The sequence below is a fragment of the Ovis aries genome, chromosome X (genome assembly GCF_016772045.2).
Source record: "Ovis aries strain OAR_USU_Benz2616 breed Rambouillet chromosome X, ARS-UI_Ramb_v3.0, whole genome shotgun sequence".
NCBI lineage: Eukaryota > Metazoa > Chordata > Mammalia > Artiodactyla > Bovidae > Ovis > Ovis aries.
The window spans coordinates 75,404,469-75,422,967 of NC_056080.1; the positions used below are offsets into that span (position 1 = coordinate 75,404,469).

At 37.8% G+C, this 18,499-nt stretch overlaps 1 protein-coding gene across 5 annotated transcripts in view; it reads right to left on the reverse strand.

The window, feature by feature from the left end:
- The window catches only part of HDX (highly divergent homeobox), a 244,798-nt gene that overhangs the window by 25,856 nt on the left and 200,443 nt on the right, over nt 1-18,499 (reverse strand). For 4 of the 5 annotated variants that reach the window (XM_060408383.1, XM_060408381.1, XM_060408382.1 and 1 more), the window contains one exon: nt 11,713-11,792. In XM_060408383.1, coding sequence (XP_060264366.1) covers nt 11,713-11,792 — 80 coding nt within the window. Of the gene's footprint in view, nt 1-1,577; nt 9,373-9,495; nt 11,793-18,499 lie in introns of those variants that run through there. The other variant, XR_009598932.1, reaches the window with a different exon arrangement.

Sequence of the window (18,499 nt, forward strand, 5' to 3'; positions counted from 1 at the left end):
TCTTGAAGAATTTTCCACAGTTTACTGTGATCCACACAGTCAAAAGCTTTGGCATAGTCAATGAAGCAGATATTTTCTGGAATTCTCTTGCTTTTTTGATGATCCAGTGGATGTTGGCAATTTGATCTCTGGTTCCTCTGCCTTTTTGAAACCAGCTTGAGTTCTGAAAGTTCATGGTTCACATACTATTGAAGCCAGGCTTGGATAATTTTGAGTATTACTTTGCTAGCGTGTGAGATGAGTGCAACTGTGTGGTAGTTTGAACAATCTTTGGCATTGTCTTTCTTTAGGACTGGAATGAAAACTGACATTTTCCAGCCCTGTGATAACTGCTAAGTATTCCAAATTTGCTGACATATTGAGTGGAGCACTTTCACAGCATCATCTTTCAGGATTTGAAATAGCTCAACTGGAATTCCATCATCTCCACTAGCTTTGTTCATAATGATGCTTAAGACCCACTTGACTTTGCATTCCAGGATGTCCGGCTCTTAGATGAGTGATCACACCATTGTGGTTCTCTGGGTCGTGAACATTTTTTTTTCCTATAGTTCTTCTGTGTATTCTCGCCACCTCTTCTTAATATCTTCACTTCTGTTGAAGAAGAAGTGAAGAAGTGAAGTCGTTCAGTCTTTGTTTGACTCTTTGCGACTCCATCGACTGTAGCCTACCAGGTTCCCCATCCATGAGCATTTCCAGGCAAGAGTACTAGAGTGGGTTGCCATTCAGTTCAGTTCAGTCGCTCAGTTGTGTCCGACTCTTTGCGACCCCATGAATTGCAGCACACCAGGCCTCCCTGTCCATCACCAACTCCCGGAGTTCACTCAAACTCATGTCCATTGAGTAAGTGATGCCATCCAGCCATTTCATCCTCTGTCGTCCCCTTCTCCTCCTGCCCCCAATCCCTCCCAGCATCAGAATCTTTTCAAATGAGTCAACTCTTCACATGAGGTGGCCAATGTACTGGAGTTTCAGCTTTAGCATCATTCCTTCCAAAGAAATCCCAGGGCTGATCTCCTTCAGAATGGATTGGTTCAATCTCCTTGCAGTCCAAAGGACTCTCAAGAGTCTTCTCCAACACCACAGTTCAAAAGCATCAATTCTTCGACACTCAGCCTTCTTCACAGTCCAACTCTCACATCCATACATGACCACAGGAAAAACCATAGACTTGACTGGACAGACCTTAGTCAGCAAAGTAATGTCTCTGCTTTTCAATATGCTATCTAGGTTGGTCATAACTTTTCTTCCAAGGAGTAAGCGTCTTTTAATTTCATGGTTGCAGTCACCATCTGCAGTGATTTTGGAGCCCCCCAAAATAAAGTCTGACACTGTTTCCCCATCTATTTTCCATGAAGTGATGGGACCGGATGCCATGATCTTCATTTTCTGAATGTTGAGCTTTAAGTCAACTTTTTCACTCTCCTCTTGCCATTAGGTTCATGCAATTTTTGTCTTTTATTGTGCTCATCTTTGCATGAAATGTTCCCTTGGGTATGTGAAATTTTCTTGAAAAAATCTCTAGTCTTTCCCATTCTATTGTCCTCTGTTTCTTTTCATTGATCACTGAGGAAGGCTTTCTTTTTTTTTTAAATGAACAAACTTCTGTTTTTTTTTACCTTTTTTTTTTTTTTACTTTACAATGCTGTATTGATTTTGCCATACATCAACATGAATCTGCCACGGGTGTACATGAGTTCCCAGTCCTGAGCCCCCCTCCGTTCTCCCTCCCCATACCATCTCTCTGGGTCATCCCAGTGCACCAGCCCCAAGCATCCTGTATCCTGTATCAAACTTAGACTGGCAATGCGTTTCTTACATGATATTATACATGTTTCAGTGACATTCTCCCAAATCATCCCACCCTTTCCCTCTTCACAGAGTCGAAAAGTCTGTTCTATACATCTGTGTCTCTTTTGCTGTCTCGCATACATGGTTATTGTTACCATCTTTCTAAATTCCATATATATGTGTTAGTATGCTGTATTGGTGTTTTTCTTTCTAGCTTACTTCACTCTGTATATGCTCCAGTTTCATCCACTTCATTAGAACTGACTCAAATGTATTCTTTTAATGGCTGAGGAATACTCCATTGTGTATATGTACCACAGCTTTCTTATCCATTCATCTGCTGATGGACATCTAGGTTGCTTCCATTTCCTGGCTATTATAAACAATGTCGTGATGAACATTGGGGTATACATGTCTCTTTCAATTCTGGTTTCCTTGCTGTGTACACCCAGCAGGGGGATTGCTGGGTCATAAGGCAGTTCTACTTCCAGTTTTTCCTAGGAATCTCCACACTGAACTCCATAGTGGCTGAACTAGTTTGCATTCCCACCAACAGTATAAGAGGGTTCCCATTTCTCCACACCCTCTCCAGCATTTTATTGCTTGTAGACTTTTGGATAACAGCCATTCTGACTGGCGTGAAATGGTACCTCATTGTGGTCTTGATTTGCATTTCTCTGATAATGAGTGATGTTGAGCATCTTTTCATGTGTTTGTTAGCCATCTGTATGTCTTCTTTAGAGAAACATCTGTTTAGTTCTTCGGCCCATTTTTTGACTGGGTCTTTTATTTTTCTGGAATTGAGCTGTAGGAGCTGCTTATATATTTTTGAGATTAGTTGTTTGTCAGTTGGTTCATTTGCTATTATTTTCTCCCATCCCAAAGGCTGACTTTTCACCTTGCTTATAGTTTCCTTTTTTGTGCAGAAGCTTTTAATTTTAATTAGATCCCATTTGTTTATTTTTGCTTTTATTTCCAATATTCTGGGAGGTGGGTCATAGAGGATCCTGCTGTGATTTATGTCAGAGAGTGTTTTGCCTATGTTCTCCTCTAGGAGTTTTATCACTTCTGGTCTTACATTTAGATATTTAATCCATTTTGAGTTTATTTTTGTGTATGGTGTTAGAAAGTGTTCTAGTTTCATTCTTTTAAAAGTGGTTGATTCCTCCAGTTCCATTCTTCTTTCTCAAGATTGCTTTGGCTATTCAAGGTTTTTTGTATTTGCATACAAATTGTGAAATTATTTGTTTTAGCTCTATGAAAAATAGTGTTGGTAGCTTGATAGGGATTGCATTGAATCTATAGATTGCTTTGGGTAGTATACTTATTTTCACTATATTGATTATTCCAATCCATGAACATAGTATATTTCTCCATCTATTAGTGTCCTCTTTGATTTCTTTCATCAGTGTTTTATAGTTTTCTATATATAGGTCTTTTGTTTCTTTAAGTAGATATATTTCTACATATTTTATTCTTTTCATTGTAATGGTGAATGGAATTGTTTCCTTAATTTCTCTTTCTATTTTCTCATTGTCAGTGTGTAGGAATGCAGGGGATTTCTGTGTGTTGATTTTATATCCTGCAATTTTACTATATTCATTGATTAGCTCTAGTAATTTTCTGGTGGAGTCTTTAGGGTTTTCTATGCAGAGGATCATGTCATCAGCAAACAGTGAGAGTTTTTCTTCTTATTTTCCAATTTGGATCCCTTTTATTTCTTTTTCTGCTCTGATTGCTGTAGCCAAAACTTCCAGAACTATGTTGAATAGTAGCAGTGAAAGTGGGCACCCTTGTCTTGTTCCTGACTTCAGGGGAAATGCTTTCAATTTTTCACCATTGAGGATAATGTTTGCTGTGGTTTTATATATAGCTTTTATTATGTTGAGGTATGTTCTTTCTATTCCTGCTTTCTGGAGAGTTTTTATCATAAATGGATGTTGAATTTTGTCAAAGGCTTTATCTGCATCTATTGAGATAATCGTATGGCTTTTATTTTTAAATTTGTTAAAGTTTTGTATTACATTGATTGCTTTGTGGATATTGAGGAATCCTTGCATCCCTGGGATAAAGCCCATTGGTCATGGTGTATGATCTTTTTAATGTGTTGTTGGATTCTGTTTGCTAGAATTTTGTTAAGGATTTTTGCATCTATGTTCATCAGTGATATTGGCCTGTAGTTTTATTTTTTTGTGGCATCTTTGTCAGGTTTTGGTATTAGGGTGATGGTGGCCTCATAGAATAAGTTTCGAAGTTTACCTTCCTCTGCAATTTTCTGGAAGAGTTTGAGTAGGATAGGTGTTAGCTCTTCTCTATATTTTTGGTAGACTTCAGGTGTGAAGCCGTCTGGACCTGGGCTTTTGTTTGCTGGAAGATTTCTGATTACAGTTTCAATTTCCATGCTTGCGATGGGTTTGTTAAGATTTTCTATTTCTTCCTGGTTCCGTTTTGGAAAGTTGTATTTTCTAAGAATTTGTCCATTTCTTCTGTGTTGTCCATTTTGTTAGCATATAATTGGTGATAATAGTCTCTTATGTTCCTTTGTATTTCTGTGTTGTCTGTTGTGATCTCTCCATTTTCATTTCTAATTTTCTTGATTTTTTCTCCCTTTGTTTCTTGATGAGTCTGGCTAATGGTTTGTCAATTTTATTTATCCTTTCAAAGAACCAGCTTTTGGCTTTGTTGATTTTTGCTATGGTCTCTTTTGTTTCTTTTGCATTTATTTCTACCTTAATTTTTAAGATTTATTTCCTTCTACTAAACCTGAAGTTTTCCATTTCTTCCTTTTCTAGTTGCTTTAGGTGTAGCGTTAGGTTATTTATTTGACATTTTTCTTGTTTCTTGAGGTATGCCTGTATTACTATGAACTTTCCCTTTAACACTGCTTATATAGTGTCCCACAGGTTTGAGGTTGTGTTTTCATTTTCATTTGTTTCTATGCATAATTTGATTTCTTTTTTTATTTCATCTGTGATTTGTTGGTTATTTAGCAGCGTGTTGTTTAGCCTCCATATGTTGGAATTTTTAATATTTTTTCTCTTATAATTGAGTGCTAAGCTTACTGCATTATGGTCAAAAAAGATGCTTGGAATTTCAGGGTTTTTTTTTTTAAAATTTATCACGGCTAGATTTGTGGCCCAGGATGTGATCTATCCTGAAGAAGTTTCCGTGAGCACTTGAGAAAAAGGTGAAATTCATTGTTTTGGGGTCAAATGTCCTATAGATATCAATTAGGTCTAACTGGTCTATTGTATCTTTTAAAGTTTGTGTTTCTTTGTTAATTTTCTGTTTAGTTGATCTATCCATAGGTGTGAGTGGGGTATTAAAGTCTCCCACTATTATTGTGTTATTGTTAATTTCCCCTTTCATACTTGTTAGCATTTGTCTTACATATTGTGGTGCTCCTATATTGGGTCTATATATATTCATAATTGTTTCATCTTCTTCTTGGATTGATCCTTTGATCATTATGTAGTGTCCTCCTTTGTCTCTTTTCACAGCCTGCATTTTAAAGTTTATTTTATCTGATATGAGTATTGCCACTCCTGCTTTCTTTTGGTCTCTATCTGCATGGAATAACTTTTTCCAGACCTTCACTTTCAGTCGGTTTGTGTCCATTGTTTTGAGGTGGGTCTCTTATAAGTAGCATATATAGGGTTCTTATTTTTGTATCCATTCAGCCAGTCTGTCTTTTGGTTGGGCATTCAACCCATTTACATTTAAGGTAATTATTGATAAGTATGATCCTATTGCCATTTACTTTATTGTTTTGGGTTTGGGTTTATATGCCCTTTTTGTGTTTCCTGTCTAGAGAAGATCCTTTAGCATTTGTTGGAGAGCTGGTTTGGTGGTCCTGAATTCTCTCAGCTTTTGCTTGTCTGTAAAGCTTTTGATTTCTCCCTCATATTTGAATGAGATCCTTGCTGGGTACAGTAATCTCGGCTGTAAGTTGTTTTCTTTCATCACTTTAAGTATGTCTTGCCATTCCCCGCTGGCCTGAAGAGTTTCTATTGAAAGACTAGCTGTTACCCTTATGGGAATCCACTTGTGTGTTATTTGTTGTTTTTCCCTTGTTGCTTTTAATATTTGTTCTTTGTGTTCGATCTTTGTTAATTTGATTAATATGTGTCTTGGGGTGTTTCGCCTTGGGTTTATCCTGTTTGGAACTCTCTGGGTTTCTTGGACTTGAGTGATTATTTCCTTCCCCATTTTAGGGAATTTTTCAACTATTGTCTCTTCAAGTATTTTTTCATGGTCTTTCTTTTTATCTTCTTCTTCTGGGACTCCTATAATTCGAATGTTGGAGCCTTTCATATTGTCCTGGATGTCTCTGAGATTGTCATTTCATTTAATTCATTTTTCTTTTTTCCTCTCTGATTCATTTATTTCTACCATTCTATCTTCTATTTCACTAATCCTATCTTCTGCCTCCATTATTCTACTATTTGTTGCCTCCAGAGTGTTTCTGATCTCATTTATTACATTATTCATTATATATTGACTCTTTTTTATTTCTTCTAGGTCCTTGTTAATCCTTTCTTGCATCTTCTCAATCCTTGTCTCCAGGCTATTTATCTGTGATTCCATTTTGATTTCAAGATTTTGGATCATTTTCACTATCATTATTCGGAATTCTTTCTCAGGTAGATTCCCTATCTCTTCCTCTTTTGTTTGGTTTGTTGGGCATTTCTCCTGTTCCTTTACCTGCTGGATATTCCTCTGTCTCTTCATCTTGGTTATATTGCTGCATTTGGGGTGGCCTTTCTGTATTTGGCAGTTTGTGGTGTTCTCTTTATTGTGCAGTTTCCTCACTGTGGTTGGGGTTGTACGGGTGGCTTGGCAAGGTTTCTTTGTTAAGGACGCTTGTGTCGGTGTTCTGGTGGGTGGAGCTGGATTTCTTCTCTCTGGAGTGCAATGAAGTGTCCAGTAATGAGTTATGAGATGTCAGTGCTTTCGGAGTAACTTTGGACAGCCTGTATCTTGAAGCTCAGGGCTGTGTTCCTGAGTTGCTGAAGAATTTGCATGGTATATCTTGCTCTGGAACTTGTTGGCCCTTGAGTGGTGCTTGGGTTCAGTGTAGGTATGGAGGCATTTGATGAGCTCCTAACAATTAATGTTCCCTGGAGTCAGGAGTTCTCTGATGGTCTCAGGATTTGGACTTAAGCCTCCTGCTTCTGGTTTTCAGTTTTATTTTTACAGTAGTCTCAAGACTTCCCCTTCTACACTGCACTGTTGATAAAACATCTAGGTTAAATATGAAACGTTTCTCCAGATTGAGGGACATCCAGAGAGGTTCACAGAGTTGCATGGATAAGAAAAGAGAAGAGGGAGGGGGGAGTTAGAGGTGACCCAAATGAAATGAGGTGGAATCAAAAGAGGAGAGAGCAAGCTAGCCAGTAATCACTTCCTAATGTGTGCTCCACAGTCTGGATCTCTCAGAGATGTTCACAGAGTTATACAGAGAAGAGGACAGGGTGAAGGAGACCGAGGTGGCTAGGAGGATAAAAGTGGGGAATGAAAATGAGAGAGACCGATTCAGCCAGTAATCTGTTCCCTAAGTGTTCTCCATCGTCTGGAACACACAGAGATTCACAGGGTTGGGAAGAGAAGAGAAGGGGGATGGAGGAGACAGAGGTGACCTGGTGGAGAAAAAGGAGAGTGCAAAGGAGGAGAGAGCAGTCAAGCCAGTAATCTCGCTCTCAAGTAAAGATGGGCACTGAAAATTAGGTTTTTGAAAGTACAAAATTGATAAATACCAAAAAGCAAAAATTAAAAATCTAGAGTAAAGGTTGGATTTTCAAAAATACAATATTAAAGAAAAGGAGAAGAAAGAAAAAAACAAAGTCACAAGAATTATTAAAACTATAGGGTCTTTTTTTTGAAAACTAATACTAGGTTATAAAAATGAAAATTAAAGGAAAAATAGAGGACTTAAAAATTGAAAAAATATTTAAAAAAAAGAAGAAGAAGATAAGAAAAAACCACCCCCCCAAAAAAGAAAGAATGATCATAAAAATAGTAAAGATATATCTAGGACTTTCTCTGGTGTTGTTGTGGACAGTGTGGGGTCAGTTCATTTTCGGATAGTTCCTTGGTTTGGCTTATATTTCTCAAGATCTATAGGCCCCTTCCTATGTAGTTGGTACTAAAGACAATGTTTTAATCTATTACACCTGTCACTTCCAAGGCGGTTCCCTCTGTTTTAGCTTCTTCTGTTTGCTGGTCTCTTCAGTGTCTGATTCCGCCCTAACACAAGGGGGGCAGTGGTAGACACGTTTTTTTAGGCTCACTTGTTCAGTCGCACTCCGGGAGGGAGGGATGCTGCAAACAAATAACAGTGGCTTGTGCTCGCAGTGTCTCAGCCATGCTGGGCCTGCCCCCACTCGGGCACACATAGCTCAGGCTCTAGGTTGCTCTGCCGGGAACCGTCTGAGGCCGGCCCTGGGCTGCGTGCACCTCCCAGGTCTAATCCACTCAGGCTCAGGCTCTCAGTAGTCCTCAGAGGCGCAGACTCGGTTGGGCCTGCATTTTGGGACCTTCCCAGGTCCGAGTAGCTCAGGTGTTCGGCGAGTGCTTTTGCTGTGACTTATCGCCTCTCCCGTCCCTGCTCTCAGTTTTCTGGTTGTACAACTGGCACACCTTCTCAGGCAGATGATGACTGTCCAGAACCCCAAGAAGTCTTAGTTAGCAAAGAAGCATGTTGGCAGCTAGTTAATGTCTCTCTGGTGTTGCTATTGCCCCCTTCTGGCCCTTCCAGCTCTGGCTGCCTGTCACTGGAGGGGATGGTTCTGCAGCCAGCTAATTCTGTTCCATCCTTTGTTCTGTGCATGGTCCTGGTGGTGTCTTATGCTAGCGCCTTTCACGTGGTAGCTGTCCCACAGTCTGGTTTGCTAGCCCAAGTTAGTTCGCTCTGGTTACACTCAGGGCATTTGGGCCCGGTCCTTAATAAGTAATGCAGCCTGTGCCTCCCTGCCCAGCCTCTGCTTGCTAGTGGCAGATGCAGGCGTCTGTGCTGCTTCTCTGCTGGGGGAGTTACCATTGGGCTCGTAATCTGTGGGTTTAATTATTTATTCATTTTTCCTCCCTGTTATGTTGCCTTCTGTGCTTCCAATGCTCACCACAGACTAGGCAGTGAGAGTGTTTCCTGGTGTTTGGAAACTTCTCTTTTTTTGAGACTCCCTTCCTGGGATGGAGCTCCCTCCCTCCCTCTTTTGTCTCTTTTTCTGTCTTTTATATTTTTCCTATCTGTTTTTGAAGACAATGAGCTGCTTTTCTGGGTGCCCGATGTCCTCTGCCAGTATTCAGAAGTTGTTTTGTGGAATTTACTCAGCACTGAAATGTTCTCTTGATGAATTTGTGGGGGAGAAAGTGGTCTCCCGTCCTATTCCTCCGCCATCTTAGGACCACCAGGAAGGCTTTCTTATCTCTCCTTGTTATTCTTCAGAACTCTGCATTCACATGGATATATCATTCTTTTCCTCCTTTGCCTTTAGTGTCTTCTTTTCTCAGCTATTTGTAAATCTTCCTAGACAACCATTTTGCCAGTTTTACAGTTCTTTTTCTTGGGGATTATCTTGATCCCTGCCTCTTGTACATTGTCATGAACCTCTGTCCATAGTGGACATTGACCTATGGATGGAGGTTCGTGACATTGTACAGGAGGCAGTGATCAAGTCCATCCCCAAGGGAAAAAAAAAAAAAAACCTGCCCTTATCTTCAGAATTGATGTACAGCATAGTTTGTATAGTATCTTGCACACAGTAGGTACTAATTAAATATTTATCAAAAGAATTAACATAACAGCTTAACATCAATGGAAAGAATGGCTGATAAGCTCCAACCATAGAATCGCTAATCATAGAATTCTTTTTCAAGAAAACCAACACCCAAACCCAAAGACAAAATCTGCTTCAAACTTTTCTTTTGCATATGAATAATGCAGTTAAAAAAAAAAACACTTTAAACATTTAAACCCTGACAACCCAAAAGAAAATTTTAAAAGAGAAAAGCTAAGCTAGACTTAGTCACTAGGCAGTCTTTTAAGAACAATCACATTAATAGCAACATGTCACAGGCAAATTTTGAAATCAAATTTCCTAGCCAGATTAAAAATCACAAATGAACATGGAATATTTGATATATTGCCGTTGGGGATATGATACCATAACAGAGTTTGTTACTAGCAGGCTTCTGAGTCAGAAAGGAAAGCTACAAAGGAATTGCTCTGTACTACTGCCTGGAGATGAATCTAATGTTTGTTTTCTATTATAATAACTATAAACTTGGGGCTTACTCATGTTGGCTCTCACCATAACATAACAATGATTTGATATGTTTTTTTGATGTTATTGTTTAGGTTTTTCTATTTGGATAGGTTCTGGGCAAAAAGAGCTAAGTAATCAAGGGAGAAGGCTTGAGGTGCCACTGTATAGATTTGTGCATATAAATAGGTCATGTATGTCTTTGTGATTTGACATCCATGAATAATTGGGGACACTCAAAGTTATAGGCAGAGGAAATCAACCTTTGAAAATTTGAAGTTTTGTCTCTGAAAATCAATCTTTTTAAAAATAAATTAGGTGCTTAAGTGACTGTGAGTCATCCCATGCCTGGACTTCATTCACTGTTTTCAAATGTCTGGCACAAGGGAGATTCAATTCTGAGAAATTCAGACAGAAAATGAGCATGTCTTTAGGGGAACAAAGTTTCCAATTTGTAAATAACTGCATATAATTTGTAATAGTATTCTCAAATTTAGAGTAAAGGAGATTATTAGATAGTGGAATTAAGAATACTGGCACAATTAATAACTGTAGAAAACAATTATTACTAGCTATCTAATGAAAACACAACTTTGCCTCAAAATAAAATCTTATTTTCCTATATGTCCATTCAATTTATGTAGGTCAACCATCAACTTAAATCAGGACTAAAATCAGTAAAATACTATCCTAAACTACACTCTGTGTGTGGAAAACACTGTTATAAATTGTTTGTATATAACAAAAAAGAACAAAACTGTATTTTATGTGCTCAAGTTTTATTAAAGTGATGTGACAGAATTATAATGCTGGATAAATAATGTTCGTAGTGGAAGCCAGGGTAAATCTTGAAGTTACAGCCATTTTGTAACACAAAAATCCATTATATGGACTGATTGTAAGGAATACAATGAAGCAAAAAACACTGATTTGAAAACAAAAACAACAGCACAATGACATTTTCCTTTATGTCTGACTTTGGGTTAATACCATCTTGATTTCTCAATTATTTGGTTGAGTCAGAATATAAACAGATACTGCTAAAACAACTGCTTCGAGAGCATCTCTATATACCAATAATGTTTACATTTTTATAAAACCTAGTGTAATCCACACGTAGGCTGTGTCTGCTTTCTACTCAGTTTTTTAATACTACCTTTCCTCTATTACTACAATTTTTAAGATGACTAGCTGAGTCCAATTTAACTAAAAATAAGAAAAGTTTCCATACAGTGGAGACAGGTATGGTCTGAACAGAGAACACAAGAATCAGGAATCCATGGATACAAGTTCCAGAACTAAGAATGACTTATTTCATGGTCTCATGCTAAACTTTTAAAATTCTGTCATCTGTCAAATGAGAAGAAATTGGCTATTTGCTGAATATGTTGAAGCAAAATAACTTGTTATGTTTAAAATGTCACAATATAGAAGGCATTAGGTTTTCATATTTGCAAAGCTCTTACATTTAAAAAGATACAAATGATATCACTTTAAATTTCATTTATTAAACCCTATAAGATACATTATTGCATTGGTAACAGATTTGTTTTGATTTGTGAAGCAAGACTTTTTATGACAATGCTGATATTGTCACCAATGGGAAATAAATCCTCGCAATCCATCATGTGATGAGGAAAGAATCCCAAAGTGTACATACCACATTATCTGCAGATACTGCATGGTGGTTCTCTTCCTTATGAGCTCTTGCCTCATTTGGAACAACTTCATTTGACTCCTCTATAGAAACAAAGAAGGTCATGATTTCATTTTTCATTCCTTAAATCTTTATTGCAAACTCTTTTTTCAAAATAACTTTAATAATTTCTCTATTGTAAAAAGACACAAATGGCAATTCTACTTCTAACAGTGTATTCTAGGAAAATATGTGTGGATGGGTTCAAATTTAAGGATGTCATCCCTGTGATGTTTATAATTGAAAAATCTGAAGTGTTTATATGGTTAACAATAGAGGCTTGGATAAATCATGTGGGGCTTATCCTTACAGTAAATGCTATAAAAGAACTAAAAAATGAAGTAGAAGAAGAGTTGGTAATAAACAAAATATTCATACCTATTGGAAAGAGAAAAACTGAAGGTGACAAAATCTACTATGTAGGTACACTGTGATCTTAATTTTGTTTAAGAGGAAAAGCATATATTTTCATGGAAAAAAAAAAAAAAAGACTGACCCTATTTACACCAAGGCATTGCCATTATTATTTCTGAATGGAATTACAGACAACTTTTATTACTCTTCATTTTGTCTAATTTACTTGCTTTGATAATTCTTATTTTCTTCCATTTGTTTATTTATATTTAAATACTTTCTACAATAAACATGTAGTGCCTATTCTAATAAGAAAAAAGTGATAAAATAGTGTTTAAATACATGGTATAAAACTATAAATATAGCACATTTTCAAGTTTGTAGAAAGGAATGTGTATACGAGTGTACACAGACACACATAAATGATCCTGTATATATGCAAAGAGAAAGCACTGACATAAGTATTTTCTCACCCCCATTTCAAGAATGGATATGACTGAGGGGTATGATTTTTTTCTAATTTTTTCATTGTATGTTCCAAAACTTTCTATAATGAACGTGTATTCCTTTTATGATCAAAATTTAGTACCCCCATACTGTAGGGGGACTGGCCAAGATGAGCTAACCTCCTCTCATAGACACACCCAAATTGCAACTATTTACAGAGCAACTACCCTTGAGAACAATATGAAGACAAGTAGAAAAGATCAACTGCTGGAAATATAATGAAGGGATCACAAGAAAAGGGGTCAGATGGGTGAAGACACAGTATAGTGAAGACCTATACCCTTGGGGAAAATGACCCACAAACAGGAGGACAACTATAATTGCAGAGATTCTCTCCCAAGGAGAGAGGGATCTGAGCCCCACATCATGCACTCTAGTCTAGGAGTCTTGCACTGGGAAGATGAGCCCTCAGAATGTTTGACTTTGAAGGGCAGCAGGGCTTACATTCAAGAGAGTCAGAGGACTGTGGGGAAAAGACTCCATTCATAAAGGGCACACAAAATCTAACCCTCCAAGATCCAGGGCAGAAGCAGTAAATTGAAAGGAGCTTGGGTTCTGATCTTGAAAATCCTCCTGGAGGCAGGAGGCAAATGAAATTTACCCTGGAAACATAGAAGCTAGCAGTAGCCATTTAGGGGAGTTCATTCCACCGTAAGTATACTGGTGCTGGTAAGCACTATTTCGTAATCCTCCCTTTAGCTTATTCTTGCCAGGACTCACCCCACCCCAGTTCTGAGATGCCCCAGGCCAAATAGCTAGCCAAGTGGGGACACAGTCTCACCAACCAGCAGACTGATTGCTTTAGGAGCTCCTAAACTCCTAGTTGCTCCAGGACCTGGCCACATCTACCAGAATGCCCAGGACCTGGCCCAAGTCAGCAGTGCACTTGCACTAACCTAGGACTCCCAGGGCCCTGAAGCCAGAGACTGTGGGACCCAACTCTGTTCACTAGTGAATGGCACTTTTACCACTTTTATTCAACATAGTATTGGAAGTCCTAACCAAAACAATCAGATAACAAAAAGAAATAAAAGATATCCAAATATGAAAGGAACAAGGAAAATTGCTACCATTTAAAGATGTTATGACACTGTACATAGAAAATACTAAAGTGAAAGTGAAGTCACTCAGTCATGTCTGACTCTTTGCGACCCCATGGACTGTAGCCTACCAGGCTCCTCAGTCCATGGGATTTTCCAGGCAAGAGTACTGGAGTGGGCTGTCCTTTCCTTTTCCAGAGGAGCTTCCCAACCCAGGGATTGAATCTGGGTCTCCTGCATTGCAGACAGATGCTTTACCATCTGAGCCACCTAAAGACACCATCAAAAAGTACTAGAACTCATCAGTGAATTTGGTAAAGTTGCAGGACAGAAAATTAATATGCAGAGATCTGTTGTGTTTCTATACACTAATAGTGGATTAGCAGAAAGAGAACTTATGAAAACAATCCCATTCACAATCACATCAAGAAGCATAAATTACCAGGGGATATATCTAACTAAGGAGGTAAAAGATCTATGCTCTAAAATTATAAGATACTGAAGAAAGAAATTGAAGATCACAAAATAGATGGAAAGAAATTGTGTTCATGGTTGGAAGAATTAGTATTGTTAAAAGAACTATACTCTGCAAGGTAATCTAGAGATTCAACATGTTCCCTAACAAAATACCAATGGCATTTTTTTAAAGAACTAGAAATATGTCTAAAATTAGTGTGGAAACACAAACAACCCTGAATAGGTGAAACAATTTTAATAGAACAAAAAAAGAGATATCATGCTCCCCGATTTCATACTATTCTACAAAGCTACAGTATTCAACAGTAAGTTTCTATCACAAACACAGATACATAGATCAACAGAAGCAAATACAGAACCAGAAATGAACCCACACTTATATGAGCAATTAATTTATGACAAGGGAGGCAAGCATATACAGTGGAGAAAGTATAGCTTCTCCAATAAATACTATTGAAAAACCTGGACAGCTACTTTGAAAAGAATCAAAATATTTTCTCATAGCATATACAAAAACTCAAAACAAATTAAAGATGTACCTGTAATATCTGAAATCATAAAACTTCTACTAGAAAACATAGGTAATTTGCTCTTTGACATCAGTTTCAGTGATATTTTTTGGATATATATCCTCAATCAAGGGAAACAAAAGTAAAAATAAACTAATGAGACTACATCAAAATAAAAGTTTTCGCACAGTGAAGGAAACTCAATAAAATGAAAAGGTCACCTACTGAAATGGGACAAATTATTTGCAATGGATGTATCTGATAAGGGTTAAGACCCAAAATATACAAAGATCTCATAGAACTCGATATAAAAAATACAAACAACCCAATGAAAAACTGACATTTTTCAGTGAGTAAACATTTTTCCAAAGAAAACATATGGATGACCAACAGAAAAAGACGGTCAATATCACTAATCATCAGGGAAATGCAAATCACAACAACAGTGAGATATCACTTTACATCTGTCAGAATGTCTGTTATCAAAAAAAAAAAAAAAAAAAAAGAAAGAAAGAAATAACAACTGTTGGCCAGGATGTGGAGAAAAGGGCACCCTCCTGCACTGTTGGTGGGAATGTACATTTGGTGCTGGCAGAAACTAAGGATAACAGCATGAAGACTCCTCAAAAATTAAAAAATAAAACTACCACGTAATCTTGTTGCTGTTGTTCAGTTGCTCAGTCATGTCCAACTTCTTTGGAATGCAGCATGCCAGGCCTTCCTGTCCTTCATCATCTCACAAAGCTTGCTCAAACTCATGTCCATTGAGTCAGTGATGCCATCCAACCATCTCATCCTCTATCATTCCCTTCTCTTCCTGCCTTCAAACTTTCCCAGCATCAGGGTATTTTCTAGTGAGTCAGCTCTTTGCATCAGGTGGCCAAAATTTTGGAACTTCAGCATCAGTCCTTCCAATAGATATTCAGGGTTGATTTCCTTTAGGAGTGACTGGTTTTATCTCTGTTCAGTCCAAAGGACTCTCAAAAGTCTTCTCCAGCACCACAATTCAAAAGCATCAATTCTTCAGTCTACCCAGCCTTCTTCATGGTCCAACTCTCACATCTGTACATGACTACTGGAAAAACCATAACTTTGACTATAGGAACCTTTGTCAACAAAGTGATGCAACATGGCTGTGTGTTATAAATGAAAATTGTTGGGAGAATAAATCCTAAGAGCTCTCATTGCAAGGAAAATTTGTTTTCTATTTCTTTAGCACTTTTTTCTATTCGAGGTGAGGAGCCTTTACAAAAACTTTCATGGTAATCATTTGATGATGTATGCAATTCATACCATTATGTTATGTACCTTAAACTTATACTGTGTTGTATGTCAATTATATCTCAACAAAACTGGAAAAGGAAGTTAGCAAACTGTAAATTTGAATGAGTAGTCAATGCCTGACTGTCACATTATATAAGAATAAGACAACAATAAAATTTTTTTAAAAAAAACTCAATAGTTTAAAAATGAAAAAAAAAAAAAATAAAAAAAAAAAAGAAAATCAATTCAGAAAAATCAGTTGTACTAAAAAGCTTCATGCTGAGCTAGAAGAAGTGGCTAATTCACAGCATAGTGTGCCTACAAGATAATCCTTTGTCTTAGATTTCTTCCACCTCTATCCCTTAGAAAAACAGATGAGTAATGTTTCTCTCTTTTATTTCTGAACACCATATCATGAACATTATTTGGATAAATTAGTGGAAGTTCTCAGCTCCTTGGTAATGAACAATTTAATTCACTATAGAAAGCAGAACAAAATAGTTATCAGTTCTAAGATTTTTTTGAGTCCATCCCTTCCCATGGAAAGATATATGAGTCCCTGTATGAACATGGAAGATGACTAGGAGGTAATCACTGCTCATTCAGGAACTCACATATGAGTGCATTGAGAACTAAAGATATTCAGGGAAGATTTACCAGAGTTTTAATACAAATTCTACTATAAACTCATTTTTTGTTTCTAGAAAAGAGTGGTTTCTAGGCTTCCAGTTCAAGATGGCAGAGTAGAAGGACATGTGCTCATCTCCCTCCTGCAAGACTGCAAGAGCACCCAAATTGCAACTAGTTGTTAAACAATCATCTACAGGAAGACACTGGAATCCACTCCCCCCCCCCCAAAAAAAAGATACTTCAAGTCCATAGACAAAGAAAAAGCCACAACAAGACAGTAGGAGGGGCACAGTCACAGTAAAACCAAATCCCATACCCACTGGATGGGTGACTCACAAACTGGAAAACAATAATACCAAAGAATGTCTCCCAATGTTGTAAAGATTCTAAGCCTCACGTCAGGCTTCCCAGCCTGGAGATCCAGCAAAGGGACTAGGAATCCTGGGGTAATATGACTTTGAAGGCCATCAGTGTTTGACTGCAGACCTTCCACAGGACTGAGGGAAACAAAGACTCCACACTTGGAGGGCATAAAAAAACCAGGGGAAAGAAGCAGTGACTCCACAGGAGACTGAACCAGACTTACTTGCTAGTATTGGAGGATCTCGTCTTGAGTGTGGGTAGGCAGTGGCTAGTTACAGGGACAGGGGTACTGGCAGCAATAGTCCTGGAAGGTGCCTCTTGTAAGTTCTCTTGGAGGTTGCCATTAACCCTACCGTAGAGCCCGTAGACCCCAGAGCTGGGTCTTTTCAGGCCAATCAACCAACAGGGAGGTAGAACAACCCCACTCATCAGCAGGTAATTATATTAAAATTTTGTTCCACCAGAGTCTTATTCCACCAGAGCAAGACCCAGTTTTCCCAGTCCCTCCCATGAGGAAGCTTACACCAACCTCTTAGTCTTATCCACCAGAGGGCAGACAGAAGAAGCAAGAAGAACCACAGTGGCTAGAATGAAAGTCACGTTACAGAAAGTTAATGAGAATGAGAAAGTATAGAGTTATGTCCCAGTTGAAGGACCAAGGTAAAAATCCCAGAAAAACAACTAAATTAAGTGGAGATGGGCAAATTTCTAGAAAAAGAATTCAAAATAAAGATAGTGAAAATGATCAAGATTCTTGGAAACAGAATGGAGAAGATGCAAGAAATGTTTATCAAAGACCTAGGAGAACTAAAGAAAAAACAAACAGAGATGAACAATACACTAGAAGGAATCAATAGCAGAATCACTCAGAAAGAAGAATGGATAAATGACATGGAGGACAAAAAGGTGGAAATCACTGCTGCAGAACAAAATATAGAAAAAAAGAATGAAAAACCAAATGAAGACAGCCTAAGAGACCTGTGGAACAACTTTTAACACACCAACACTTGCATTACAGGGTGTCCCAGAGGAGAAGAGAGAGAGAAAGGCCCCAAAATATTTGAAGAGATAATAAAATAGTTGAAAACTTCCTTGACATGGGAGAAGAAATAGTCAACCAAATCCAGCAAGCACAGAGTTTATCCCAGTCAGAATAAACCCAAGAAGGAACACACCAAGGCACATAGTCATCAAAATGACAAAAATTAAACATAAAATATTAAAAGGACCAAGGGGAAAATGACAGATAACAGAGTTCCTAACAGGAACTCCCATAATGTTATCAGCTGATTTCTCAATAGAAACTCTACAAGCCAGAAGGGAATGGTGCAATATAAAGTGATGAAAAGGACAAACTTACAACCAATAATACTTTACCCAGCAAGACTCTCATTCAGATTTGATGGAGAAATGAAAAGCTTTTTAGATAAGCACAAGTTAAGGAAATTCAGCACCACAAAGCAAGTTTTAACAAATGCTAAAGGAAATTCTCTAGGCAGGAAACACAAGAGAAAGAAAAGACCTACTCAAAATAAACCCAAACAATTAAGAAAATGGTAATATGATCATGCTGCTGCTAAGTCACTTCAGTCGTGTCCGACTCTGTGT